Genomic DNA, 27,733 nt, shown 5'->3' with positions numbered 1-27,733 from the left:
CCCTGTTCACCCAGCACCGGGGGGGCTGGTCGCTGACTGGGGTTCTGGGGCCCTGTGATAATACAAAGAACTGCAGCAGGGCTGGGGTCCTGACATGGGACCAGCTGTTCACAGCTCAGGGTGGGCCCCTGGGTGCAACTCCACCCACATGGGGCCCCCTCGTGCAGCTCTGTCCCCACCGCCAGCCTTCTAGCTCTCGAATCTCTTCTTCAGCTGTGACGCCTGAAGCAGGGCTGGGAGCCATGTGGGATTTAGGCTGCCGTTGGAATCAATGGGAGTTAGGCACCTCCTGCCCTTTGAGGAGCTGGGCCTCGGACCCAGGGGGTTTAGGTGCCCATGGTGCTAATCTTACCCCTTCTCTGCACCCAACTATGCAGCAATGTAACTCAAGCCGTGCCCCGACGCTCGGCTAGAAAGGGAGGCTGGTCGTGCCAGGAAGGCTCTGCCTCAGACCCGCTGGGTGACCCTGGACAAGTCACGTCACCTCTCGTGCCTCAGTTTCCCTAGTTGTAGGAAGCCAGTCCTACAGGGCCAGCGAGGAGCAGGAGGCAGGGTTACCTGCCCCTCTGGGTGCTGGGAGGGTGGCTTTTTAAGCTGGGTTTATAGAATGTTGTGTTTTCCCTCCTCTGTGCAAATTCAACTTTTATTTTTTTGTAAAATAAACTAACTTTGGGATCAATTAAAAAAAAAATGGGGACGGGGGCCCACGCCCTCTCACCCTTGCGGAGTGATGCATTTTTTGCAGAGGGCGGGGATCCGGTCAGCCAAGGGAGGGGAAACTGCAGCTGCCCGCGAGCGCGGAGCCCCACTGTGGGACGGCCGATTGAACAGCAACCACCTGGCGGTTCCACCATAAGCATTTATTCAGAGCCCCCCCCGCGGGCTTTGTGGAGCAGGCTGGAGCCAGGGCAGCGTCTCCCCATTGTCCTGAGCCGAGCGGGGCAGTGTAGCTTTTGGGTGCCCTGGTGCAGCTCTGCCCATAGCGCAGCCTGGGGGTCCCCTGGTGCAGCTCACCACCCCCTGGACCCCTGTGGAGCCCTGGTGCAGCTGAGCGGGGGCCCCCTGGTGCAGCAATGTCCGTAGCTCAGCACGGGCCCCCTGGTGCAGCTCTCTCCATGGCGCCAGCCTTTTAGGACTCAAACCTCTTCTTCAGCTCCGATACCTTGGGCAGGGCCGGGGGCTGGGAGGCTTCTTCCAGCTCCGGCCAGGATGAGCTGGGCAGGGTGGCCCCTGCCCCCAGCCGGGGGCCCCCGCCCCTGAAGTCAGTTTGTCTGCAGACTTTGGCCTGGAACAGAGCCACAGCTGACTGGACCCTAGGGGAGGAGGGGCTATCGGGTGGGAGGTGGGGCTCAATGTCAGGGGCGGGGCTATCCTGTTCGGGGTGGGGCTCTACCTCAGGGGCAGGGCTATCCTGTTCGGGGCGGGGCTCTACCTCAGGGGTGGGGCTATCCTGTTCAGGGCGGGGCTCTACCTCAGGGGCGGGGCTATCCTGTTTGGGGCAGGGCTCTGCCCTGCACACCCCCTGCCCAGACTCTGGCCCTGTAGTGGCTGCTTCAGGGTGGCCTCCTGTGCCCTCTTCTTCAGGCGGCCCCAGAGAGCCCGTGGTTGGTGTCAGCTCTGCCCCAGCCCCTCCCTGCCCCCCGGCTGCCCTGCCCCCCAGCTCCTCCTCCCCGAGCTGGAAGGGCTTGTGCCAGGGCACCCTGAGCGTTGCTACCCCCTCAGCTGGCTGGGGAGGGCCCTCCTCATCCTCATTGATCCCGCGGTCCCACATCCCGCTCGCCGGGCGCGTGGCCTTGGCGGGCAGCAGCAAAGCATGCTGGGAGTCCCCAGCCTCCTCCTCGGCCAGGGAGGCCTCCTCTGAAGAGGGGGGGGCGAACTCCAGGGACGAGTCGTCCTCCTCGGCCAGCAGCCAGCACTCGTGGTCCCGGGCCTGGCGCCTGCTCAGGTTCTCCTCACTGGGGTTCGTGTGCCTCAGCTGGAAGGGACAAGGAGCCAGGGTTGGTGCAGCAAGGGGCAGGGAGAGAGACCTGGGCTGGAGAGGAATGGTGGGGGGAGGGGCTAAAGAAGAGGGGCGGAGAGGAAAAGTTGTGGGGGAGGTGGAATCAGGTGAGAGAGGGATGGGGCAGAATCAGGGGGGAGAGAGAGTCCAAGAGAAAGACTTGGGGGGAGAGAGGTGGGGTGGCACAGGGAGGTGCAGGGGGGAGGGGCAGCACGGGGGGGTGCGGGGGGTGACACAGGGAGGTACCTGTGGGAGAGGGGTGGCACGGGGGGGAGGGGCAGCACGGGGAGGTGCCTGTGGGGGAGGGGCAGCACGGGGGGAGGTGCACGGGGCGGGGGCTCACCCTGGTGTAGCAGCCGCCCTCCTCCATGTTGCAGAAGTCCAGGCTGCGGGTCCCGTAGAGCAGCCCCCGTCCACTGGGCGCTGCCAGGCTCAGCGTCTCGAAGATCTCACCCAGCAGGTCGATCTCGCCCGTCTCCAGGAAGCTCTTGTCCAGCTCCCCCCCATCAGGGATGGCATCAGAGCCCAGGGGAGCCTCATGGCCTTCTGCCGGGGCAGCCCTGAGAGATGTGGGGGAAAGGGTGGGCTGGGCATTCATGTTACAGCCACATGTGGAAACTGACATACAGAAAACATGGCAAGAAGCTGGTGCACGAAAGACATCATGTGTCAAAATGCATGTCAACCGACATGGGAACACAGGGTCATGTCAAACTCTCAGCCTGTGCCAGTATGCATGGAAAAAAAAGTGGAATAGTCATGTCAGCCGTCACGCGTGCCAACACGCAGGTCCACCCACACACGTGACACATATGCTGATGTATTAAAGCTGGCCACCCACGTGGCCGGCTGCATCAAAAGCCCCATGGAAAGTGGCAGGCGTGAAGCTGACCACACGTGCCAGCACACATGTAAACAGACACGCCCTGCAGCCCACACCCCAGGCCATCTGTGCTGCCCCCAATATCTGTGCTCCTCCCCAGCCAGAGCCCCCCGTGCCCCCCCATTACCTCTGGGCCTCCAGCTCCATCCCGCTGCAGCGTTTATTGGGTCGCAGGGGTCGGGACTGCAAGGAAACACGGGTCAAAGAGGCTGATCCCCCGGCTCACCCCTGGCAGTGCAACTCCAAGCCCCTCCAGCATGAGGGGGGGGTCGCTGGGGCCAGGCCCTCCCTGCCCCCCAGGCCGTTCCATGCCCACCACTCCCTGATCTGTGCCAGCCAGGCAGAGCTCGCCTTGCGCCCCTGCCCCAGATGCTACTCAGATGAGTAAGGGCTCTCTGGGCGGGGGCAGCGATTCACTTCCCAAACTACCTGCTATGGGTTCCAGATGTTTCACATCTGCATGAGGATTACCCGCACGCTGCCGTTATTCCCACCAGATGTTCCACATCTGGGGAGCTGGACTATTTGTGCATGTTACCCGTGCCGGAGGTTCCACATCCAGGTGAGACTGCTCTGCATATCCCCATTATTCCCTCCAGATGTGCCACATCTGCATTAACTGCATATCCTCTTTATTCCCTTCCAGATGTGCCACATCTGCAGTAACTGCATACCCTCTTTACTCCATTCCAGATGTTCTACATCTGCATTAACTGCATACCCCCATTATTCCCTCCAGATGTGCCACATCTGCATTAACTGCATACCCCCATTATGCCCTTCCGGGTGTTTCACATCTGCATTAACTGCATATCCTCTTTATTCCCTTCCAGATGTGCCACATCTGCATTAACTACATACCCCCATTATTCCCTCCAGATGTGCCACATCTGCATTAACTGCATACTCCCTTTATTCCCTTCCAGATGTTTCGCATCTGGGGAGCCGGACTATTTGTGCATTCCCGTTACCCACACCGGTGGTTCTACATCTGCATTAATTACATACCCTGTTTATTCCCTTTCAGATGCTTCACATCTGCATGAGGATTACCCGCATGCCCTATTATTCCCACCAGATGTTGCACATCTGCACCGGGAACTACCCACATCCCACCATTAGTTCCTTCCTGATGTTCCACATTTGGGAGAGCACTATCTGTGCATCCCCACCCCGGTCCAGATTCCCCCCCCCCCTCCTTACAGCGGTTTCGCAGTCTCTGACCTTCCCAAAGTGCTGGGTGATGGGCAGCCGGCTTTGCAGGCACTCGGACTGGGTGCTCCGGGGGAGGATGGGGCCTGAGAGCTGGTCACACTTCAGGGAGCCGCCTCGCTGCAGGGATGAAGCCTGGCCCAAGTCCTGGAAGGGGGAAAGGGGGCCAGGCAGGAGGACTGTGAGCAGACTCCCAGGCAAGGCTCATAGACTAATAGGTCAGAAGGGACCATTATGATCTTCTAGTCTGATCCTCCTGCACAACGCAGGCCACAGAATCTGACCCACCGACTCCTGTAACAAACCCCTGACCTATGGCTGAGCTACTGAAGTCCTCAACTTGTGGTTTAAAGACTTCACGGTGCAGAGAATCCTCCAGCAAGTGATCACTGCCCCACACTGCAGAGGAAGGTGAAAAACCCCGAGGCCCGCTGCCATTCTGCCCTGGAGGAACATTCCTTCCCGGCCCCAAATATGATGATCAGCTAAACCCTGAGCATGCGGGCAAGACTCAGCAGCCAGACACCCAGGAAAGAATTATCTTTAGTAACTCAGATCCCAACCCATCTAACCTCTCATCACAAACCACTGGGCATATTTACCGCTAATAGTCAAAGATCAATTCATTGCCAAAATTAGGCCATCCCATCATCCCATCCCTTCCACAAACTTTTCAAGCTTAGTCTTGAAGCCAGATATGTCTTTTGCCCCCACTACTCCCCTTGGAAGGCTATTCCAGAACTTCACTCCTCTGATGGTTAGAAACCTTCATCTAATTTCAAGTCTAAACTTCCTGATGACCAGTTTATATCCACTTATTCTTGTGTCCACACTGGTACTGAGCTTAAATAATTCCTCTCCCTCCCTGGTATTTATCCCTCTGATATATTTATAGAGAGCAATCAGATCTCCCCTCAGCCTTCTTTTGGTTAGGCTAAACAAGCCAAGCTCTTTGAGTCTCCTTTCATAAGACAGGTTTTCCATTCCACGGCTCATCCTAGTAGCCCGTCTCTGTACCTGTTCCAGTTTGAATTCATCCTTCTTAAACATGGGAGACCAGAACTGCACACACTATTGCAGATGAGGTCTCACCAGTGCCTTGTATAACGGTACTAACACCTCCTTATCTCTACCTCAGGTGGCTGGTCTGGGGGTGACATGGAGGCCCAGCCCACTGGCAACTGGGTGGCAGTAAATGCTCCCACATGGCGAGGTGCTCTTGGCCACGGCTGACATGGGAGTAGGGGCGGGATTCGAACCTGTGGCTTCGGAGCTCCAAACCCCAGTGCTATTAATAGGGGCTTCATGACATTTCAATCGGCCAGCTAGCCCGGCAGGTGAGGGCAAAGGTCACGGGGGTGGGGGCACATCTGGAGCTCAATGCATCTCGGTGGGGAGGGGGCTTCACCCTATCCCTGTGGGACGAGGGCAGGAAGCAGACGGGCTACATGAGGCCCCCATCCCAGCATCTCCCTGATCATCTCCGGAGCCTCAGCCTAAGGACCCTCTTGTCTTCTTCTGAAGACCCTCAAGGGGGATCTCCAAGCAGAGCATCATGGGGACTCCAGGTAGAATCTGCCCTGGCAGAAGACTAGAAAGTTTCCTTGGCCAGCTTAGGATCTCATTACCCCTGACCCGAACCCTTAGCCCCCCTGTTGTCTCCTAACCCTTTCTCATCTACAACCTCAGAGCTGAACCCCATTCACAATCTACTACCCTTAACCCTCCTTATGACCTGCCACTCCTAGCTCCTGCCCCGCCCAATCCCCCAGGAAGCACTGATCAGAGGGGAGCTGGAGGGAGGGGAAATTTCCTCAGCAAGGGGGAATCCCTGGCTCCGAGTTGGGGGTTGGGGGCGGGGAGGCTGGGCGGGATCCCCCAGCCCAAAGAGGATTGCTGCAGTAGGAATCTTACCCTGTACCTCAAGCGACTTCGCATCTCCTTCAGCCTGTCTCGGGCGTGGCTCTTGGCCTAGAGGAGAGGAGAGAGAGGGGTGACAAGGCCATTCCTGGCTCTTTATGGTGTTATACCACTGTCCACTCAGAGATCCTGGCACAGAGACACGACTGCATCCCCCGGGAACCCCCCGCACAGACACACGACTGCATCCCCCTGGGATACCCCAGGCCTGGGACCCCTCACACGGAGACACGACTGCTTCCCCCTGCGACACCCCAGGCCTGGGACCCCGCACAGACACACGACTGCATCCCCCTGCAATACCTCTGCCCCCGGGAACTCCCCCACACACGGATAAGATCCCCCCCCGCTATCAGAGCCCAGTGAACGGGGAAGACCGTGTAGCCAGTTGGTGACCTTACGTATTTGTACATGTTCCTGACGGCTGGGTTCGTCTTGTTCTTCATAGTGTGGATCAGGGCCCCTCCGCCTTTCTGGCAAGACAAAGCACAGAGATGTTGCTTTGGAGCGACCCCTATAGGCCCCTGGTGCCTCCTGCAGCCCTTAGCTTCGTCTTTCCCCCTGACACAAGTAACCTGACCGTCCTGCGGCTAGAGGGAGCCTGTGGGTGGCTACAGTTGTGGCAGGAGTCACCAGGTGGCGCTATCGCACACAGTCTTTCTTTCAGCAGCACCGCATTGTTGCTAGTTTTGCAATGGTATTTTCTCCAGTGGGAGCTGTTGCAAGCAGTGAGGGGTTGCTCTCTGCCACAGTCCTGCTAACTAGAATCAGCTGGAGGCCGGCGCTGGGACATGTGGTCTCCAAGCGTGTTTTTTTTTCAGCAGGCGAGCGAACGGTCAGTCGTGGGAAGACACACACTGCGGGTGGCAGTTAATTTGGGGGCCGTGCTAAGGTCCAGGGAGCGGGAGCTGGGACATCAGCTGGACAGTTTGCTCCCTCTTGGTCTCCGATTGGCATCGATTCTTGAGGCAGCGTTGCACCCTGGGCAGGGACTTTTTCAATGGGCTGGGATTCCTGAACAAGGGGATTGGCCTGCGTGCAGCTGGTGACACCTCTGTTCCAAGAGTGGTGTATAGAGTGTACATAAACTAGTTGCAAATATGCCCAGACTCCATATCACTGATTTCTCCTCCAATTGGAAGCTGGCATGTCAGGTGTTGAGCATCTGGTACCTCTCAAGAGAGAGGCAACAGTAAACCATAATATTGTCAGTGCATCTAAGGGCTTGAGCTTCTCAATCCACTATGGACACTCCAGTGTCTTCTGTGGAGCTGCTCCTGATTTAACTCTAACGGGATCAGAATCAAGCTACTAATTCAGAGGTGGTGTGTTAAGGAGCATGTGTAAGCTACACGCCCCAGGGGAGTTAATTTACACAGCGAGCGGTAAATTAAAGCAGGGCCGCAGCTACTTTCGTTCACCTCTTCTATGACTTATTCACCTGCTCTTTCCCAGCCTGCAGGGTTGCGGAGGTTAGATCTTGGCCCCTCTCCTGTCAATGGGTCCGGCTTTTCATGGTGTAAAATGCACCAGTTGAACCTCAAATCTGATTCCCCCCGACATCAATTGCAGAATTCCTCTTGATTTCCAGGGGGTCTGGATTTGGGCCCAGTTTGACCCATTTACTGACAGGGAACTTAACATGTTGCCTCGGAATAATTTGGCCCTTTGCCGCTAGCCAGTGAACTAGAAGCTGCAGGTAATACTTAATGCAGCTAGGTTGGCATTATCACCATTTTACAGAGGGGGCAAACTGAGGCACAGAAAGGGGCAGTGACTCCCCCCGGGTTACATTGCAAGTTAGTGGCAGGGTTGAATAGAACCCAGGCCTCCGGGTTCCCACTCCCCTCCCAGAGTTGGGAATGGAACTCAGGAGCGCTGAATCCCAGCCCCTCTGCTCTAGCCACTACACCCCACTCCCCTCCCAGAGCTGGGGATAGAACCCAGGATTCCCGGCTCTCAGTCCTGCACTCACACCACTTCACAACCCTCTCCAGTGGACCCCACAAGCTGCTATCAGGCAGCTCCATACCTTGAGGCTCTCCACCCACAGCTGGTACGACCTCAGGTTACCTGCACAGGGACAGAAAAGGGAGAGATGTAAATTCCCAGGCCATGAGTGACTCAGGGCCCTAAGTGGGGTCCTTACCCACCCTGCCCCCAAGCCTGACCCCCGCCCTGGTGAGGAGGTGCATATTGCCAGGCTGGCCCTACCATCACTGCCAACCCCTGGTGCATTGTGAGGGAACCCTGGTGGCACCACCGTTAAAGGGTCACTTCTGCAGGTGTAACCCACACACCTCCTGGGTGTGGTGTTCTGTCCCATCTAGTGGCACCAAGACCACTTACAGAGAGAGAGAGAGAGAAAATGAGTCTGCTCTAGACCTTTAGCTAACAGCCAGTTGGCTTTTAGCTCATGCGGTAGAGCAGGGGGTCTCAAACTGGGGGTCGGGACCCCTCAGGGGGTCACGAGGTTATTACATGGGGGGTTGCGAGCTGTCAACCTCCACCCCAAACCCACTTGCCTCCAGCATTTATAATGGTGTTAAATATATTTAAAAGTGCGTAATTTGTTGGCAGGGGGTCGCACTCAGAGGCTTGCTGTGTGAAAGGGGTCACCAGTAAAAAAGTTTGAGACCTCTGAGGTAGAGGCTCATGCACTCAGCTCCAGAGGTCCCTGGTTCTATCCCGCCTGCTGACGGTCGCTGTGTACGCACTGGGGGCACCGCGCCCCTATTGCCCCCCCGGGGGAGGTGCGGTCAGTGGCTGCACCCTCCTTACCCGCTGCCAACCCGCTGTTGGTGATTTCCTGCTCAAACACATCTGAAAAGCCCACGCCGGCATTCAGCTTCTCCAGGCGCTCGTCGATGAACTGAAAAGTGGGTGGCGTGGGGGAGACGCGGGTGCAAGGGGAGTCGGGGAGAGCGCACAGAGCACATGGAGAAGGGGGGACCATTAGAGGGGAGTATGGGGGGCAGATGGAGAGGGGGGAACCATTAGGCAGATTACAGGGGGCAGATAGAGAAGGGGGAACCATTAGAGAGGCGCATGGGGGGCAGATGGAGGGGGGAAACATTAGAGAAGAGTACGGAGCAGATGGAGAAGGGGAACCATTAGAGAGAGCACATGGCAGGGGCAGATGGGGGAACAATTAGAGGAGAGCATGGGGGGGCAGATGGAGAGGAGGGAACCATTAGAAGAGAGTATGTGGGCAGGTGGAGAGGGGGGAACCATTAGAGGAGAGCACGGGGGGGCAGATGGAGTGGGGGAACCATTAGAGGGGAGCACGGGGGGGCAGATGGAGAGGGGGGGAACCATTAGAGGGGAGCACGGGGGCAGATGGAGTGGGGGAACCATTAGAGGGGAGCACGGGGGGGCAGATGGAGAGGGGGGGACCCATTAGAGAAGAGTACATGGGCAGGTGGAGAAGGGGAACCATTAGAGGAGAGCACGGGGGGGGCAGATGGAGAGGGGGGAACCATTAGAGGGGACATTACAGGGAGAGCACATAATACAGTGGGAGCATAAATTATTATGGGGGACATGGGGGAGGGCAATGGGAGCAATGGGGGGAGAGAGCGGCCGTTCGTTAATGGCTTTTGTGGTGATGTGACACCTTAAAGCCCTAGAAAATATGACCCGGGATGGGGTGACCCAACCAACCCCCCATCTCAGGCCCCCTCTGCCCCCCAAACTCTCCTAGATGCACCCCTCACCCCTCCAGGAGAGAAGGTCACACACATGGGGAGGGGGCTGGGTGCATCATTCCCACTGGATGGGGGCTACCAATGTACCTGGGGGTCTCAGGTCCAGGCCTCAGAATTCCTGGGCCTCCCACCCCCAGGCCCAGGCTCCCCCCTTTACCTGTTTGAAGAGCTGCAGGTGCACGGCGTTGAGCAGGAACTCCCGCATGGTGCTCGACTTATGGTTGAGGAAGGACTCTTGGCAGAAAGAGATGGGCTGGCCCTGGGGGAGGAGGGCACAAAGAGGGTGAATGGGGGGAGGAGGTTGGGGCCCAGCTCAGAGACAGCTCGGGGGGGGGGGGTCTGGAGCGGGGCCCCAGACCGGGAACGCCAGGTTGCTCTAGGCACCGGGGATTGGCAGGTAGCCCAAAGCACCTGAGGGCACTGACCATGTGGTAGTTACTGGGCCAGCAGCCGGGCGCTCCAGCTGCCCTGGATGGTTCCTCAGCGTTTCCGGAGAACTCAGCCCCCCACCCCCAGGGCAGCTGCTCTGCAACATAAAATCCTTGGGGGTCACTCAGGGCTCGCGCCTCCCCCTGCACAGAGAAACCCACAGCGGCCCCTGGATTTCCAGGAAATCCCCCCCGGAAGGGGGGCATTAGAGGGACGCGGGGAGAAGACAGACACTTAGAAGGCTGATTGCTCTATGCTACTCTGCCGGTCTCCCTGCCCGTGGCAGCACGGCTGCTTACGGGTGTGCAGACACTCGCAGGGTGGGGCCCGGAAAAAAGGGGGAACACATGGGCTGCCATACAGAGAACGGGGAACCCTTGGAGGGGAACACATGGGGCACGGACCATCTTCTTGTTCGGTGTCTGTACAGCACCTGGCGCAGTGGGGTCCTGCCCTTGACTGGAATTCCCTGGTGCTACCGTGATACACCTCATAAATAATATACAGCAACTAGCACAACAGGGTCCTGGACCAGGTTTGGGGGTCCCAGATACCAATAATAAATGTCTAGCCACGAGGGGGAGACATTGAGTCCCCGACTCTATCCTATCTTACGCTGCATGCTCTCCCGCCCTGGGCGGGGAGGGAAGCCAGCCTCACCGGGGTGCAAAGCAGCGCGTCGCGGTAGCCGCCAAAGAGCAGCGCCTGGGCTCGGAGGAAGGCTCGGGCCACCCCGTCGCCAGTGGTGGCCGACTGCTTCTTCAGCTGGAGCTTCAGCAGAGACACCTGGGAGAGGAGGGACCCACATGAGCGAGGATGGGGAGGGGCAGCCGCGTGGTGCGGGCCCTAGACCCCAGGGGGCTTTGGGGTACACTCAGGCTGAGATGGATCCCTGGATTAGATGGGAGAGTCCATGAGAGTGGGGAGGGAGGGAGATCCCACAGGGTCCCGACAGATCACGCTCCTTCCATCTCCTGGGGTCCCGCTGGAAAGGGACGGAAGGATCCGTCCATGGGATCTCCAGAGATCACGTTGCCACTAGAGAAGGAAGCCGACTTCCAGCTCTGGCTGGGGAACCTCCTTCCTCACACAGCCAAAGGGCGTCGTCTGCACTGGGGATGAGATCTCCGGGCTGCCAAGCCACGAGATGCCGGGGGGAGCGCAGAGCCCCCCTCCCCATTCCCAAGGTGTTAGGAGGGGGCATAGAACAGGAGAGAAGGGGTCTCTGGGGAGATCCAGGCCACAGGGTGGCAGCTTTGGATCCAGCCCAGCGTGGGGCTTGCCAAGGATCATGGAGGTTGACTGTGGGGGTCCCCTCCAGGGCGGGGGCAGGGGGAGGGTTTCACCCAGCTGCTTGTGCTGGAGACAGGGGATGGGTAGGGGACTGACCACGTCGCTCGGGAGATTCTCCAGGTCCTGGAAGGGCGACTCCAGCGTGTTGGTGTCGATGTTGAGGATCACCACGTCCTCCAAGGCCTTGCCCCGCACCCTCTGCCAGGAGAGGACACGTCCAGAGGGGAAGGGGCCGGAGCCGGAGCCGGCCTCAGCGCTCAGCACCTCCCCACCAGGCAGCCAGGCTCACGGCCCTTCCCCCAGGGAAACCCGCTCCGGCAGCAACCCACAAGGGGCCAGAGCCCGTAGCTTGGCACCCGGCTTCGCTCCAGCTCCGGGGCCCCCACCAGCTCCTAGCACATGGCAGCTTTGACACGAGATCCAGACTGAACATCCAGGGGATCAGACCCACCCCCTGTGCAAAGGCTGAGTAAATCCCCCCCATGAAGCTGTGGGACCCCTTTCTCCACACAAGCCCGCCCCCCTCCCCCAGTCCCAGATCTCCTCCTGGGAACGGATGGAGCTCCCCCCTGCATCCTGGGGGACCCCCAGATTCAGGCCTCCCGCAGCCCCAGCTTGCACTGGGACTCACCCCCCTCCCCAGCCTGCAGTGCAGGCTGCACTCCCCAGGGGGCGCTGGGGAGGGGCGGGACTCACCTCCATGAGGCTGGAGTGGACACCGATGAGGTAGGGCATAGGGGCGCTGCGGGAAGGGAGGGAGGCTGATGAGATGCAGACAAATGAAGCGTAAACTGCCCGGCCCCGGTAGCACCTGTGCCTCAAAGCAGAGACTACAGGGATCAATGCACGAGATCAGCCCCCCAAAACTCGCTCCCTATAGCCCAGTGCCCCCAAGCGCCACACTGGGTCCGGCACTGACCCTAAGGGGAGAGCGCCCCCTGCTGAGCCCTCGCCCCGCTCCCTGTGGCACGGCACCCCGTGGGGCCAAGCAGGGGCTGGCACTGGCTGAAAAGGCACAGCACCCCCTACAGAGCCCCCACCCCGCTCCCTGCAGCACAGCGCCCCCTAGGGCCAGTCTGAGATACTGACTGCCAGGGGAGAGCGCCCCCTACAGAGCCCCCACCCTGCTCCCTGCAGCACAGCGCCCCCTACAGAGCCCCCACCCTGCTCCCTGCAGCACAGCGCCCCCTACAGAGCCCTCACCCTGCTCCCTGCAGCACAGCGCCCCCTAGGGCCAGTCTGAGATATTGACTGCCAGGGGAGAGCGCCCCCTGCTGAGCCCCCACCCGGCTCCCTGCAGCACAGTGCCCCCTAGAGCCAGTCTGAGATACTGACTGCCAGGGGAGAGCGCCCCTCCCACCTCTCTGAAGCATGCTGGCGGTCCCCCGCCCCTCCAAGAGCCCACCCGGCCCGCTCCTGCTTAGCCTGCCAGAGGCTGCCCGTGCCCTTACCAGCAGTAGTCGAGCAGGTGTGGGGGCAGCGTGGGGATGTAGATGTGCTGCCAGTACATGGGGTAGAGCATGGCGGAGGAGGCCTGGACGCAGGCCGTGAGCTGGGGACAGACACAGACACAGCTTTAGATCTGCTCCGGTGGGGGGCAGGGGTCACCGAGCTGGGGAGGGGGGACACAGAGAGATCTGGGGGAGGCAGGGGCCTGAAGAAATGTCCTGTGTATGTTGGGGTGTCACAAGTCCTGGCCCTAGGCCATAGTGGGTTGTGTGCGTGGGCCAGGGCACCTCTCCCTCAGCAGCACCCCCAGGGCCCCTGCCAAGGCATGTCCTCGCGTCCCCACTGCATGCATGTGCCAGGGCACATCCTCTCACCCCCTCCTTCATGCATGTGCCAGGGCACATCCCTGCGACCCCCCCAGTGGGCGTGTGCCAGGGCACATCGCCACCCCCCCTCCTTCATGCATGTGCCAGGGCACATCCCTGCGACCCCCCCCAGTGGGCATGTGCCAGGGCACATCGCCACACCCCCTCCTTCATGCATGTGCCAGGGCACATCCCTGCGACCTCCCCAGTGGGTGTGTGCTCGTGCACAGCTGAGTGCGCCCCCCCGGTGCCCCTCACCGTGCTGAGCTTGCTGGAGGTGAGCAGGATGCGCCGCTCGTACAGCATGCTCCCGTACAGCTGCAGCATGTTGGGCACATCCACGGCCACCACGAACTCCGTCAGGTTCCGCTGCGGGCGGAGGCCGGGGCAGAAGTTAGAGGTGCCGGGCTCCCCCCTCTTCCCCTTCCTCCCATCTCCCCCTCTGTCCTTCCCGATGCAGTGCACTCCCCTCTTCAACACAATGCATGCCCCTCCCCCTCCTGCAGTGCCTTGTGCTCTCCCGTCCCCCCTCTGCAGTGTGCTGCACTTTCCCCCTCCCCTCTCTGCAGCGCAGTGAGCACCCGCTCCCCCTCCTGCAGCGCAGTGCGCTCTCCCTTTCCTGAAGCGCAGTGCACTCTCCCCACCTGCAGTGTAGTGTGTTCTGCCACTCCCCCCATTCTGCAGTGTAGTGAGCTCTCCCCCTCCTGCAGTGTAGTGTGCTCTGCCACTCCCCCATTCTGCAGTGTACTGAGCTCTCCCCCTCCTGCAGTGCCTTATGCTCTCCCCTTCCCCACTCTGCAGTGTGCTGCGCTTTCCCCCTCCCTCCTTCTGCAGCACAGTGAGCACCCGCTCCCCCTCCTGCAGCGCAGTGCACTCTCTCCTTCTTGCAGTGTAGTGTGTTCTGCCACTCTTCCCTTCCTGCAGTGTAGTGTGCTCTCCCCTCCCCCCATTCTGCAGTGCAGTGAGCTCTCCCGCTTCTGCAGTGTAGTGTGCTCTCCCCTCCCCCCATTCTGCAGTGCAGTGAGCTCTCCCGCTTCTGCAGCACAGTGTCCTCTCCCCTCCCCCTCCTGCAATGCAATGCACTCCCCTCCTCCCCTACTCTGCAGCACGCTGTGCTCTCCCCCTCAGCCCCCTGCCTACCCCACCCTGCCCCCATACAGTGTAATGCACCCCCTCCTCTCCCTTCACTGCTCGCATTCAGTCTCCCTGCAGTGTTCTCCCCCCACCCCCACTCAGTACCAGGGCACCTCCCCATTCCACTGCCTCTGCTCTTCGCACCCCTGAATCAGCCCCCAAACCCGCCCGTCGCGGGAGGGGGCGCAGGGACTTACGCTCTCCGGGATGGTAGGCAGGCTGCCGAGGTCCGGGGCAATGAAGTAGGAGGGCTGTAATGGAGAAGGGGGGTGGCATTAGCACGGCCCCCACCACCAGGGGGCGCCGTGCTGCGGAGTTAGTGCTGTTCACCCAAGCCACACAGGGTTAATCATCATTAAGCTTGTAATTAGTTGGCGGCTGAGTTTGCTCCCCTGGTTAGAGAGGGGAGAAGATTCGGGGGTCCTCTTCTTCCAGGTGCCCCCTAGTGCCACCAGTTAGGGGTGATCATACCGCCCAGCGGGGGGGACGGGGGGGGGGAACCATGCACTGTCAGGGATCGCTCGGTTAGTCGGCACACTCCGGCTGGTTAAAATCGGGCGGAGTTTCCCGACTCACCGACTCGGTCCCGCCTGCCGGCTCCTGGCTCCGGTCTCTGTGTCGGCCATTCAGAAAGCTGCCGGTGCTTATTCTCAGTTTGTTCAACTTCTGGTCCTTCCGGGACAACGAGGGGATAAAAATATAGAGACGCGCGTGCGCTCCACCAGCAGGACAACCGTGCACCTTAGCGTGATGAGGGGGCTTGGTTGGTGGGGTCCGGAGGATTAAGAGATTTTAATGCCAAAATGCCATAACACTTCCCCCAAATAATTCCCAGATCAGACCTTTTAGAAAAACAACCAGTAAGAACATATTGGTCCATCTAGCCCAGTATCCTGTCTCCGACAGTGGCCAGAGATTCAGGGGGAGTGTACAAAACAGGGCAATTATGGAGAAATACACCCCCGTTGTCCCCTCCTGATTTCTGGGAGTCAGATGGATTCTCTGCAGCTTGAGGTCTTCAAACCACAATTTGAGGACTTCAGTAACTCAGACATAGGTTAGGGGTTTGTTATAGAAGTGGATGGGTGAGATTCTGTGGCCTGAATTGTGCAGGAGGTCAGACTAGATGATCATAATGGTCCCTTCTGACCTTAAAGTCTATGACTCTATGAGTCTATGATATAGGGTCGCCTCAAGCATGGGGTTACATCCCTGACCTTGGCTAATAGTCATCGATGGACCTAGCCTCCATGAACGTCTCTAGTTTTTTTTAAACCCAGCTATGCTTGTGGCCATCACAACATCCCAAGGCAGTGAGTTCCACTGTTAATTGTGCATTGCGTAGAAAAAATACTTCCTCTTGCTTGGACTAAATCTGCTGCCTGTTCATTTCAGTGCGTGACCCCTGGTTTTTCTGTTGTGGGAAAAGCTAAATATCAGTTCTCCATTCACTTGTTTCCACACACGTACGCCTTAGTTCCAGTCTGAACCTGGCTAATCTCAACTCCCGGGCACGGGCTCTTGTTAGCCTTTCTGCCCCTAGATTGAAGAGCCATGATTTTTCAATGGAAAATTGAGTTTTCGACTAAATGGATTCCCTGCTACCTCCCAGAAATCATCTGCTTCCCCTGGAAAGTGTCGCTATCTTGTCAAAATACCCCAACCTGAAATATTTTGGCCCCAAACCAAAATATGTCAACTCAAAATGGCACCTTGGTGTCTCATGCTGCCGTTCTCCACTGTAGGAAGGTGTGACGAACTGGGAATGTTCTTAATGTTTTCTCTGAATACTGTGTTGGTGCCTCAGTGTCCCCTATGCAGTTCTTAAGTATCTAGGTGATGGAATAAGGGTGTGTGATTGCTGCAGAACAAAAGGCCAGTGTACATAAATGCCTGACACTGTCTCCTAGCAAGTGATGGCCTGGGCCCCTCCTCTGCAAAGGTGCCAACTGAAGGTGTTGAAGACAAAGAGGTCAAGTGACCTCCTGGCCCAGGAAAGGAACTGAGCAGAGGAGGAGGGGCTGGAGGGGTTTTGAGTCTGGGGCTGGCTGGGGACGAGGAGTGAAGTGCAGATGTGGGTGTCTGGCTCACTGCCCCCCAGAATGGACCCGGCCGAGGGGGTCCCGTTCGCGGTACCTACAAGCTCTGTTTTATACCGTGTTCCTGTCATCTAATAAACCTCTGTGTTACTGGCTGGCTGAGAGTCACGTCTGACTGCAAAGTGGGGGGGCAGGACCCTGTGGCTTCCCCAGGACCCCGCTGGGGCGACTCGCTGTGGGAAGCGCACGGACGGGCAGAGGATGCTGAATGCTCCAAGGAGAGACCCAGGAGGTGAAGCCGTGGGAGCTTCTTGCCCTGGGGACAGTCTGCTCCAAGGGAGAGGAGGCTCCCCAGAGTCCTGCCTGGCTTGGTGGGGAGCAGTTCCAGAGCATTGCCCGGGGACTCCATGACAGAAGGACTCTGTGGTTTGACTACATCTCCCAGGATACACCACAGCCAAGGACTCCTAGGCCACACCCCTGCCCTTCAGTACAAGGGGAGAAGGTGCTGCATCCTGGGAGATGTAGTCCAACCAGGGAGCTGGCCCATAGAGAATGGGCGCGTGAGGCACTTGAACTACAACTCCCACAAGGCCCGTCAGCACTAGTTTGAATTGAAATATTTTGGTTTTCAGCCAAAAAGTCGAATATTTTCTGCAGAAAATTTGGCGGAAAAGCTAAAAAGTTTTGATTGGCAAAATTTTGCTATGGGGGAAAAGAAATCAGCAACTTATTTTCCAACTAGCTGTAAGTTTTACCCTGTTCCAAAGCTTAGTCAGACAGAAGGTGGGAATCCCAGAATCTGTGTGTTCAATTCCCACCTCTCCAGAGTCTGGCATGGGCCAGATCTCATCCTCCCCAGTCCATATTGTCCCCCGTGCACCAAGAAAGCCCCAACACCGGCTCTGCATTCATTTCAGAATCTGGTTCAAAATCACCATCCTCCCTGCAGGTGCCTCTCTCTTCACAGCTCTGCCTCAATGCCACAGATGTAGGGCCTTACATTTCACAGCCTTGAAAAATGCATCATGGACCATGAAATCTGGTCTCCCCCAAGAAACTGTAGGGGGATCGCGGTATTGCCACCCTTGCTTCTGTGCTGCCTTCAGAACTGGGTGGCCTGAGTGGGGGCTGCTGGCCAGGAGCCCGGCTCTGAAGGCAGCGCCCCACCATCAGCAACACAGAAGTGAGGGTGGCATGGTCTGGTGGGGTGGGGGGGTGTCACTTTTGGGAGGGGGAAGGGCTGGTCTATGGGTGGGTGACCACCCAGGGCATCGTGGCTGGGGATGGAGGGGCACTATACCCCCCCACACACACGCACACACACACAGAGCCAGCCCAAGGCCCCTTTAAGCCTTGAGCAATGGCCCGGAGCAGGGAGGGCCAGGGTTGGGGGTACCCCGGCTGGGGGCTCCAGTTGCTAGTCCTGGCTGGGCTAGGGAAGGACCAGACTTCCTCTTCCCCTGCATGGAACACTCCCGGGGCCAGGTCAGACCCACCTACGGGACCGCCCTCCCCCCCCCTCGACTGTAGGAAGCTATGTCGCTGCTGCCTGGGAGCCCAGCTCTGAAGGCAGCACCCCTTCCAGCAGCAGTGCAGAAGTGAAGGTGGCAACCCCCTACAATAGCCTTGCGATCCGCCCACGACCACTTCCGGGTCGGGACCCCCACGGTTTCAACACCACGAAATTTCAGATTTACATATCGGAAACCGTGACATTCATGATTTTTTTTAATCCTACGACCGTGAAATTTACCACAATGGATGGTGAATTTGGTAGCGCCCTATACAGATGGCTCATGGACCGGGAGGGAAGGCAGCGCCCCCCCTGTGAGAGAGACTGAGCTGATACTTACAAATTCGAGGTTGACGGGGCTGTTCAGCTGGGGCACCGGGTGGCAATAGAGGGCGGAGAGGAGCTCGGTCAGTTCATTCAGCTGATGGGGAGAGAGGAAAGATGAAACGGATCTGTCCAAATGGAGCTGGGGTCGAGGGAGTGACAAGATGCTCAGGATGTAGCGAGATTGGGGGTGGAGGTAGCCGCCGGAAAGGACCCAGGAGTCCTAGGCTCACCTGCTCCTTGGCTAAGTGGTCGGCAATGTTGTTGAGGATCTTGTAGAAAACTTCAAACCACGGCAGGTAACTAAGAAAAAGGAGAAGCCGGGGGGCAGTTTATTGTCTGTGTTAGGGTAGCCACTAGGGGACCCATCCTGCCGGGCGCTGAACAGACTTGAGTGAGAGAGAGTCTGTGCCCCGAAGAGCTCACGGTCTGAACAGACAAAGGAAGGGCTGTTCCCTCTGAGGTACAGAGCGATGAAGTGACTGAGAGGCAGCTGCTTCTGGGGTGGGGCGCGGGGGCTGTTTATACAGGGATCCTTCACTCAGCGCTGAGATGCGGCCACCTCTGGGGTGGGGCGCGGGGGCTGTTTATACAGGGGTCCTTCGCCCGGTGCTGAGTGAAGAAGAACCCTAAATCCAGGGTTCCACCGGAATAGAAGCAATTGACGGAGCAGGAATTTGGCAGAGCGTGGGGGTTGATACATTGGCCGGGATCGTGGTTTTATAGCTGCTCTGAAACACGGCGCCTGCAGCAGCCTGGCGCCCCCTAGTGCGCCTAACACTAACAGGGAGGGGAGAGCGCCCCCTGGCGGAGCCCCCATCCCACTCCCAGCTGCATGGCGCGGTACCTGAGGATGCAGAGGCAGGTCCGGAAGCCCCCGGCCAGGCGGCAGAACCCGAAGCGCTGGTTCCCCTCCAGATCGGTGAGGGCGAAGGTGAAGTTCTGCACCACGGAGCTCTCCTTTACCCTGCGGGGGCGGGGGGGCACCCGGTGAGACCGACGGGAGAGGAGGAAGCTAATGGCCGACCGCAGCCCCCTGCCATCCCAACCTGGGCCTGGGTTGGGAGCCAGGACTCCTGGGTTCTACCCCCAGCTCTGGGAGGGGAGTGGGTTCTAGTGGGTTAGAGAGGGGGTTGGGAGCCAGGACTCCTGGGTTCTACCTCCAGCTCTGGGAGGGGAGTGGGGTCTAGTGGGTTAGAGAGGGGTTGGGAGCCAGGACTCCTGCGTTCTACCCCCAGCTCTGGGAGGGGAGTGGGGTCTAGTGGGTTAGAAGGGGGTTGGGAGCCAGGACTCCTGGGTTCTACCCCCAGCTCTGGGAGGGGAGTGGGGTCTAGTGGTTCGAATACCACTGCTGGGCCCAACCGTGGTGTATTGGGCTCACTGGGCCTGATCCTGCCAGGTGCTCAGCACCTTCCTCTCCCTTTCATCCTCCTCCCGAGCGCGCGGGGTCGGGGAGGCTGGCCCTCAGCCCTCACTGCTTCCTGCACTAGACACCGCCCAGGGACGCCTATGGCCTGACCCATGGCTACTTTCCCGCCATGAGCCACTGACCGCAGGGTGGAACAGCCGGTGTCCCCAGCTAGGAGGCGTAGACCAAGCACCTGATCAGATTGGCCCGAATGGCAGGATCAAGATGCCTCCAGGCTCCACCACAGCCGCCCCCCGCCCCCACCAGCCCAGCTTGGACAGGGGCAATGGGGCCTCATGCAGCGTGGGATGGCTTTCAGCCGGGACCAGGCCTTATAGACCGGAGAGATTTACTGGGCGGAGGAGACCCCAGGACAGAACCCCCCCCCCCCCCCGGCCCCCGTGCACGCGCACGGACCGACGTGCACCCGCGCAGCCGTGTACCTCTCTATGTCGAAGGGGAAGCAGAATTTGGGCAGCATCTGGATGGATTCCTGGAGAAGGCAAGGTGAAAATGACACCCCCCCCCGAGTGCAGAAATCACAGAGACTCAGCACACCAGGGTGGGGGCGAAGGCCAGATCGTCTTTATTTCCTGTCTGCTCTTTGCCCCCGCCTGGAGGGAAAGACCCCTAGGGCCAAAAAGCCCCATCAAACACCCCAGCCCTTGCAACAGACGAGAAGCCAGGGCTGAGCTGCGAGGAATTTAAGGGGGATTCTTTGGACCCAGGCTGCTGGATGCAGACAGCCCCCGTGGTTCTCGCTGGTTTAATCCGCCAGAGAGGCCCATGAGTCTGATCTGGGATGGCAGGGCAACAGGGGCCCATGGGTCTGAGCAAGGGGGCAGGGAGGGGGAGAGCACAGGCTAGCTGGGCCCATGGGTGTGATCTCTGGGCAGGGGGGATACTGGGTTAGATGCACGTTGGGCAGATTAAGCCCAGATCCATGGCTCCGGGCCCACACACCAGCCTGACCCCAGCACACAGTGGGGTGAGTGGCTGATGCTCAACTGGCCTCCACTGGCACAGGGGAAACATGGCGCTTGGCAGAGCGGGGCGCAGAAGCGAGGCGCAGACCTGGTCATCGAACTCCTCTGGGAACTGCCTCAGCACCTGGGGGTCTGTGGGGAAAGCAGAGAGAGAGCCGCGATGACACCCCTGCCCCCCAGACCCCCCAGCCCCTGAGCCCCACAACCTCCCTGTCACAGGTTTTACCCCCACTCTGTTTATAACACTCCCTCACCAGTGGGGAGTAGGGAGAGGAAGTGACTTGTCCAAAGACAGTGGCAGAGCCAGGAATATTACCCAGGAGTCCTGGCTCCCCCGCTCTAACCACTAGACCCCACTCCCCACCCAGAGCTAGGAATAGAACCAGGGAGTCCTGGCTCCCCCGCTCTAACCACTAGACCCCACTCCCCACCCAGAGCCAGGGAGTCCTGGCTCCCCCGCTCTAACCACTAGACCCCACTCCCCACCCAGAGCCAGGGAGTCCTGGCTCCCCCGCTCTAACCACTAGACCCCACTCCCCACCCAGAGCCAGGGAGTCCTGGCTCCCCCGCTCTAACCACTAGACCCCACTCCCCACCCAGAGCCAGGAATAGAACCAGGGAGTCCTGGCTTTCAGCTCCCCCTGAACCCCAAACCATTTCATAAAGGCCACCGATCAGCACCACTGGATGGTAATGACTTTAGGATACTACTAGAGAGGCCTGGCTTTGAACTTGTAACCCAGAGGGGAAGTGCCCTGTTAGCCCATTCCCTGACCCCTAAGAGACAGCCAGTCCCCCTGCCCAGGGAACAGACCAGGCTGGGTGGGCCCATGGGTCTGACTGGGGTAGCAGGGGGGCGGGATACCAGGCTGGGTGGGCCCATGGGTCTGACTGGGGTAATGGGGGGGGGATACCAGGCTGGGTGGGCCCATGGGTCTGACTGGGGTAGCAGGGGGGCAGGATACCAGGCTGGGTGGGCCCATGGGTCTGAGTGGGGTCACAGGGGGGCAGGATACCAGGCTGGGTGGGCCCATGGGTCTGACTGAGGTCACGGGGGGGGGGGGGGGGGGCCAGGATACCAGGCTGGGTGGGCCTATAGGTCTGACTGGGGTAACGGGGCGGGGGGCGGGATACCAGGCTGGGTGGGCCCAAGGGTCTGAGTGGGGTCACAGGGGGGCAGGATACCAGGCTGTGTGGGCCCAGGGGTCTGAGTGGGGTAACAGGGGGGCAGGATACCAGGCTGGGTGGGCCTATAGGTCTGACTGGGGTAACGGGGGGGGGGCGGGATACCAGGCTGTGTGGGCCCATGGGTCTGAGTGGGGTCACAGGGGGGCAGGATACCAGGCTGTGTGGGCCCATGGGTCTGAGTGGGGTCACAGGGGGGCAGGATACCAGGCTGGGTGCGCCCATGGGTCTGACTGGGGGAACAGGGAGTGGGATACCAGGCTGGGTGGGCCCATGGGTCTGGCAGGGTTAATGGGGGGTGGGCGGGATACCAGGCTGGGTGGGCCCATGGGTCTGACTGGGGGAACAGGGAGTGGGATACCAGGCTGGGTGGGCCCATGGGTCTGACAGGGGTAACGGGGGGGTGGGCGGGATACCAGGCTGGGTGGGCCCATGGGTCTGGCAGGGATAATGGGGGGTGGGCGGGATACCAGGCTGGGTGGGCCCATGGGTCTGGCAGGGGTCACAGGGGGGCTGGATACCAGCCTAGATGGGCCCATGGGTCTGACTGGGGTACCAGGGGGATGGCCCCACTGCTCGGAGCTGCTTGGGCCATGGGGGTTGGACACTGGAGGGGACTCAGGCCGGGAGAAGCCGCCCCGGCAGCTGGGGACTGTTTGGGTCCGAAGGTCCTAGGAGGCGAGTGATGCACACAGGTCCCTGGGGGAGCCGGGGGCTCGGGGGAGGTCGGTCTCTGCACCTGGATTCTTTAGTGGACCATCCCCCACCCCGAGAGCAGCCTCCCATTGGGACAGCTCCCCCCTCCCCCCGCAGGTAGCACTCAGGAGCATGGGTTCCCACTACCTCCATGCAGGGCAGGATGCCCCCCCACCCCTCCACTGCTCCGCACCAGACACGGTAGCTGCCTCCACCTCCCGCCTCGCCACTTCCTGTGGCTGCTGAGAGCAGCCCAGACGGAAGGGCCCTTAGGCTCTGCATGGGGGTGGGGGGCGCACCTCTGAACCCAGGCCTTGCCCTGCCTAAGGAGCCGGCTCCCTCCCCCCAGCAGGAGGATGGGGAAGGGGTTTCTGCTTCCCCAGGACCTCACAGTAACCCCCACTGTGAGCTGTGTTGTAATGCCTATATAGCAATTCTTCACCCAGTGCCAAGATGCAACCACCTCTGGGGTGCCATGTGGCAGCTGTTTACCTAGGACTCCCTCGCCTGGTGCTGAGATGCAGCCACCCCTGGGGTGGGGCACAGGGGCTGTTTAAACATGGAACCCTGCCCAGTGCTGAGATACAGTCACTTTGGGGGTGGGACACAGGGGGCTGTTTATACAAGGATCCCTCACCCAGCGCTGAGATGCAGCTGCCTCTGGGGTGGGGCAAGGGGGGTTGTTTACACTGAGATCCCTCGCCTGGTGCTGAGAGGCAGCCACCTCTGGGGTGGGACGCAGGGGGCTGTTTACACAGGGATCCTTCGCCCGGCACTGAGGCGCAGCCATTGCTGGGGTAGGATGCAAGGGCTGTTGAACAGCCAGATATAGCAGTTTAGGACAGGAAGTGAACAACAGTTTCCAGGACAAGAAAACTGCAGGAGGATTTAGGGAGGCAGAACAGAATAAACTACAGACAGGATGTGGGATGAACACCTCAGCTCTTGACCACACAACACACACAAACAGTGCTAGGGAAGCTATCAATTCTATCACCATGCTGGGGCAGTGGGGCCCACAGGGACTGCAAGGGGAGGGCACCCCCTACTGAGCCCCCCACCCCAATTCCTGCAGCACCCCACCCCCTAGCACCAGGCTGGGGTATTGGAGTCATAGTGACTCCAAGGGACGTAGCCCCCCCCTTCACTGTTCCCCTGCCACCCTGCAGCACCCCCAGGACTCTAACCCTACCACAGGCTTTGCTGGACCCTGCTTGGCTCGGGGGCCCGGAGGAAATCCCCACCCGAGGTCAGACAGCTGGAGGCTCTTCGTGTCTCCCCTGAACTGCAGCTGCCAAACCCATCCCAAATGGGGTCCTTTGTGAAGACAACCCCCCATAAATGCCATGGGACGGCCCTTATTTCCATGGGTCTTTTGGCTCACAGGGCAATGGAAGAGACACGCAACCACAACTGCTCTAACCACTAGACCCCCCCCCCACTCCTAGGAAAGAACCCAGGAGTCCTGACTCTCAGTCCTCTCCCCTGCCCCCACTTAGACAGCTACACTCCAGAACCCTCCCAGAGCTCAAATAGAACCCTGGCGTCCTGACTCCCACGGCCGCCTTCTGCTCTAACCATTAGACGTCCCGCCCCTCCTGGAGTTGGAAATAGAACCCAGGAGTCCTGGCTCTGAGCACCACCCCCTTCAATTCCCCTCCCAGAGCTGGGACTAGAACCCAGGAATTTTGACTCCCCCCCACTCTAACCATGAGCCCCTGGGAATAGAACCCAGGAGTCCTGACTGCCAGACCAGAGATCCACTTTTAGCCCCAGGGAAGGTAGGCTGGATTTGAACCAACAACCTGAAGTTATGACTCTGGTCTCCATTCACCTCAGCCCTTCCCCGTGCAGCCCACCCCCTCTAAGAACACAGATAAACCCCACACCACCCACCTGCCCCGGCGCTGGCCTCTGGGCTCAGGGACTTACCGTCATCTGCAGACGTGGGGCAGGCTGCCTCGAAGAACAAATCAAATGTCTTCTGGGGATTTTCCCTGGTGGGGGGAGAAGAGAGGAACCTACAGCCACTGTCGGGGCTAATGGCTGAGAACGGACACAGCTCAGTGCATAGGATCGTGCTGATCTTAGGCCTGTTTGCACTGAGGCGCTGGGGGAAAACCCTTTCAGGAAGGCCCCAATTTAGGCCGCTCAGACTTCTTGTCTCCTGGGGGGGAACACGACTTTTAATGCACAGGCCAGGCACAGCTGGGGGTTGGGCACCCCTTAGGGGGACCTGGCGACGGATCCAGACTCCACATGGAACGGGAACCCCTCACATGGAGATAAGACACATTACTGAGAGCTGGGACCCCTGGCTTCTAGGCCCAGCTTTGGGTGGGGAGTAGGGTGTAGTGGGAAGGGGTGTGTGTGTTGGGAATCTGGACTCTTGTGTTCTAATTCACTCCTGCTCTGCCCTGACTGCCTGAGTGACTTGGGAAAGTCACTCCCTTTCTCTGTGCCTCAGTTTTCCCCCATATGAGGGGGACGTTAACGCTGACCCGCCTCTCTGAGGGGAGGCTGAATTCTTCCGTAAGCAGGATGAATCTTTGGCTAGAAGATGCCAAAGGACAGCAACAGGGTTAGCTGAAACAGCTCCACAAGTGGGCTAAAAAACCACCCCTGGTGCGCCCCATAATCCTGCCTGTCCCTAGAGGATGGAGGGGAACTCCCCTCCCAACTGCGGACAACCCCCACCCCTGGCTCCTGCAGTCCTGCCCAGGGGTACCCAGGGCTGCTCACCTGCCTGGCTAGCTCAAACCTGAGCGTGGTTCCCCGGCTGGTGAACAGCGCTGGAAAGAGATGGATCCCAAAGCTGGCACAGCCCAGACAGCAGCAGGAGCCAGCACCCTGCCAAACTAGGGATCCCCGTCCCTGCCACCCCTTTTGCAGCGGCCAGTTCTCCATGGCGTCCCCCTGCCCGAGCCTCCAACCCACCGAAGGGAGAAATCTTCCATCCCCTCAGTGTCACTCTCTCTGTGGGGGCCTGAGGCACTGAAACCAGCGAAGACGGGGTGTCTTAAAGGGCCCCGTCTGCCCCCCTTGGTGTCGCCCACAGTCAATTTCACTTTCTCCACTGATCAGGTAACGATGCAGCAGGAAGGCTGGGGGCGGGGGGCTCCTCTGAGGGGCTGCAAATCCCTTCTGCTAAAGCCCAGGCCCTGCGTGAGATCGGCACCCAGAGAAAATCAAAGGGGTCTTACTTTATCCGCGAGCCCATGGTTCTCACTGCTCATTCCCCGTCACGGTCGCATCCCAGGCTGGCTGCCTCCCACGGGGGTGGTGCCCGCGGCACCTCTGGAGGGTAAATTTCAAGGCCGGGTTGGGTATTAAAAAAAAAACAAAAAAAAACCCCTCTCTCTCCTTTTTTTTTTTTTTACGGTGCATCTACAAAACTATGAAAAAATTGCTCTCTTGTTGCTTCAGAGCTTCCTGTGTGGCTTTTCGTTAGAGGAAGTCTGAGCACCGTGACACCCAATGGGGGCCCGGCAGGCTGGGGCGGCTGGGGGGAGGGTGCCGCCTGATGGGGAGGCCGGGAGGTCCGGTTTTGCCCTCATTGGCGGAGGCGTCTCTGATCCGTCGCCCTGCTCTTCGGAGCCCCGGCCGCAGATCGCAGCAGATCCCACGTGCTGAGCAGGCCGGGGCATTGCAGGGGGCACTCGCCACTCTAGTCAATGCTGGCGCTAGGGGGCGCTGTGCTCCTGGGAGTGGGGTGGGGAACTCAGTGGAGGGTGGTCTCCTCTGGCAGTCAGTGCAGACCCCAATGCCCCGGCATGGCGCTAGGGGGCACTGTGCTGCAGGGTGGGGGTGGGTCAGTAAGGGGTTCTTTACCCCCTAGTGCTGACTCTGGTGTCCCAGCACTAGGGGGCGCTGTGCTGCAGGGTGGGGGTGGGTCAGTAAGGGGTTCTTTACCCCCAGTGATGACTCTGGTGTCCCAGCACTAGGGGGCGCTGTGCTGCAGGGTGGGGGTGGGTCAGTAAGGGGTTCTTTACCCCCAGTGATGACTCTGGTGTCCCAGCACTAGGGGGCGCTGTGCTGCAGGGTGGGGGTGGGTCAGTAGGGGGTTCTTTCCCCCTTAGTGCTGACTGCGGTTTCCCAGCACTAGGGGGCGCTGTGCTGGAGGAAACAGTGTGTGGGACTCAGTAGGAGGCGCTCTCCCCTCTCAATCAGTGCTGACGGCAATGCCCCGGGGGGGGGGGGGGAACTAGGGTCGCTGTGCTGCAGGGAATGGAGTGGGGGGCTCTGCAGGGGGGCTCACTCCTCCGAGCAATGCTGACCCCAATGACCCCTCGCTCACTTCTCTCTCGTGGAGAGAAGGCAGCAGGTAATTTTTACCTCCATGTAGCGAGGCAGGGTCAGCCCTGGACCCCACCCTCCTCCGAGGCTGACTGCGCCCCACTACATCCAGGTGAAAACGAGTGGGTCTCCACTGGGATCAGCCCCCAGGTGGGGTGGGAAGGGGCGCAGGGGGTTCCGTCGCTCGTCGTGCCGGTGAATAACACCACCTAGCTCTTTCCCTCCGTAGCTCTCAAAGGACGGCAGGTCAGTATCATCACCCATGCCTGACAGGTGGGGAAACTGAGGCACAGAGTGGTGGATGCCCAAATCCTCCAGCGGGCCAGGGGCAGAGTCAGGAATCCAAGCCAGGCCTCCTGAGTCCCCGTCGGATGCTCTAGCCACTAGGCCGTACGGCCTCGAAACACATTGAAAGCGGCACTGACTCGAGGGCGGAGCTGTGCCATTCTCTCCACCAGGAGGCGGGCGTACAGCCCTCCCTTCCCCGTCTGCAGGTCAGCGGGCGGCTGGTATGAAATGCAGCTCTGGACGGACATCTGGGGCGAGCTGACTGTACAGTGTATGGGAGCCCGATCCTGCTCAGAGCATGTGGGAACAGAGGCGTTCCCCTCACCGTAGCTTAGCCCCCCACAGCTCAGTCCCTAGGCCCCGGGTAGGGCCCCCACAAACAATCCTGCAGGCAACTCGGGGTTAATTTAAAGGGACGCTACCTTTTATACCTACTTCTGCTTGGGAACCTAGCCCGGTCAGTTTCACTTTCTGTGCCTAGACAGCAAATTAATTTCCTGGATTATTTGTTGCCTAGTGGTTAGAGCAGGGGGAGCTGGGAGTCAGGACTCCTGGGTTCTCTCCCCAGCTCTGGGCGGGGAGACGGTGGTTAGAGCCGAGGAGC

At 59.6% G+C, this 27,733-nt stretch overlaps 1 protein-coding gene across 5 annotated transcripts; it reads right to left on the bottom strand.

The window, feature by feature from the left end:
• Positions 1-853: 853 nt before the first annotated feature.
• On the bottom strand, positions 854-25,872 carry LOC123353482 (DENN domain-containing protein 1B-like). Of its 5 annotated transcripts, none has more exons than XM_044994579.1 (23): positions 25,749-25,872; positions 24,478-24,542; positions 20,753-20,796; positions 20,122-20,171; positions 19,118-19,237; positions 18,504-18,573; positions 18,287-18,367; positions 14,968-15,063; positions 14,589-14,642; positions 13,516-13,626; positions 12,895-12,995; positions 12,140-12,185; positions 11,540-11,641; positions 10,811-10,936; positions 9,879-9,980; positions 8,796-8,886; positions 8,047-8,087; positions 6,416-6,487; positions 6,009-6,065; positions 4,086-4,241; positions 3,010-3,065; positions 2,343-2,559; positions 854-1,975 (listed from the first exon to the last, which is right to left on the bottom strand). In XM_044994579.1, exons 1-23 carry the CDS (start codon positions 25,763-25,765, stop codon positions 1,130-1,132), a joined length of 2,721 nt encoding a protein of 906 aa, XP_044850514.1. In that variant the 5' UTR covers positions 25,766-25,872; the 3' UTR covers positions 854-1,129. The 5 variants fall into 5 exon arrangements, 3 of the variants coding, with proteins under 3 accessions (XP_044850514.1, XP_044850515.1, XP_044850516.1); XM_044994580.1 differs by having other exon boundaries at positions 4,107-4,241; XM_044994581.1 differs by lacking the exon at positions 14,968-15,063.
• Between the last annotated feature and the right edge of the window lie 1,861 nt (positions 25,873-27,733).

This window comes from Mauremys mutica, chromosome 20 (assembly GCF_020497125.1).
Source record: "Mauremys mutica isolate MM-2020 ecotype Southern chromosome 20, ASM2049712v1, whole genome shotgun sequence".
Lineage (NCBI taxonomy): Eukaryota > Metazoa > Chordata > Testudines > Geoemydidae > Mauremys > Mauremys mutica.
This window is presented reverse-complemented; position numbering and strand designations above follow the sequence as displayed.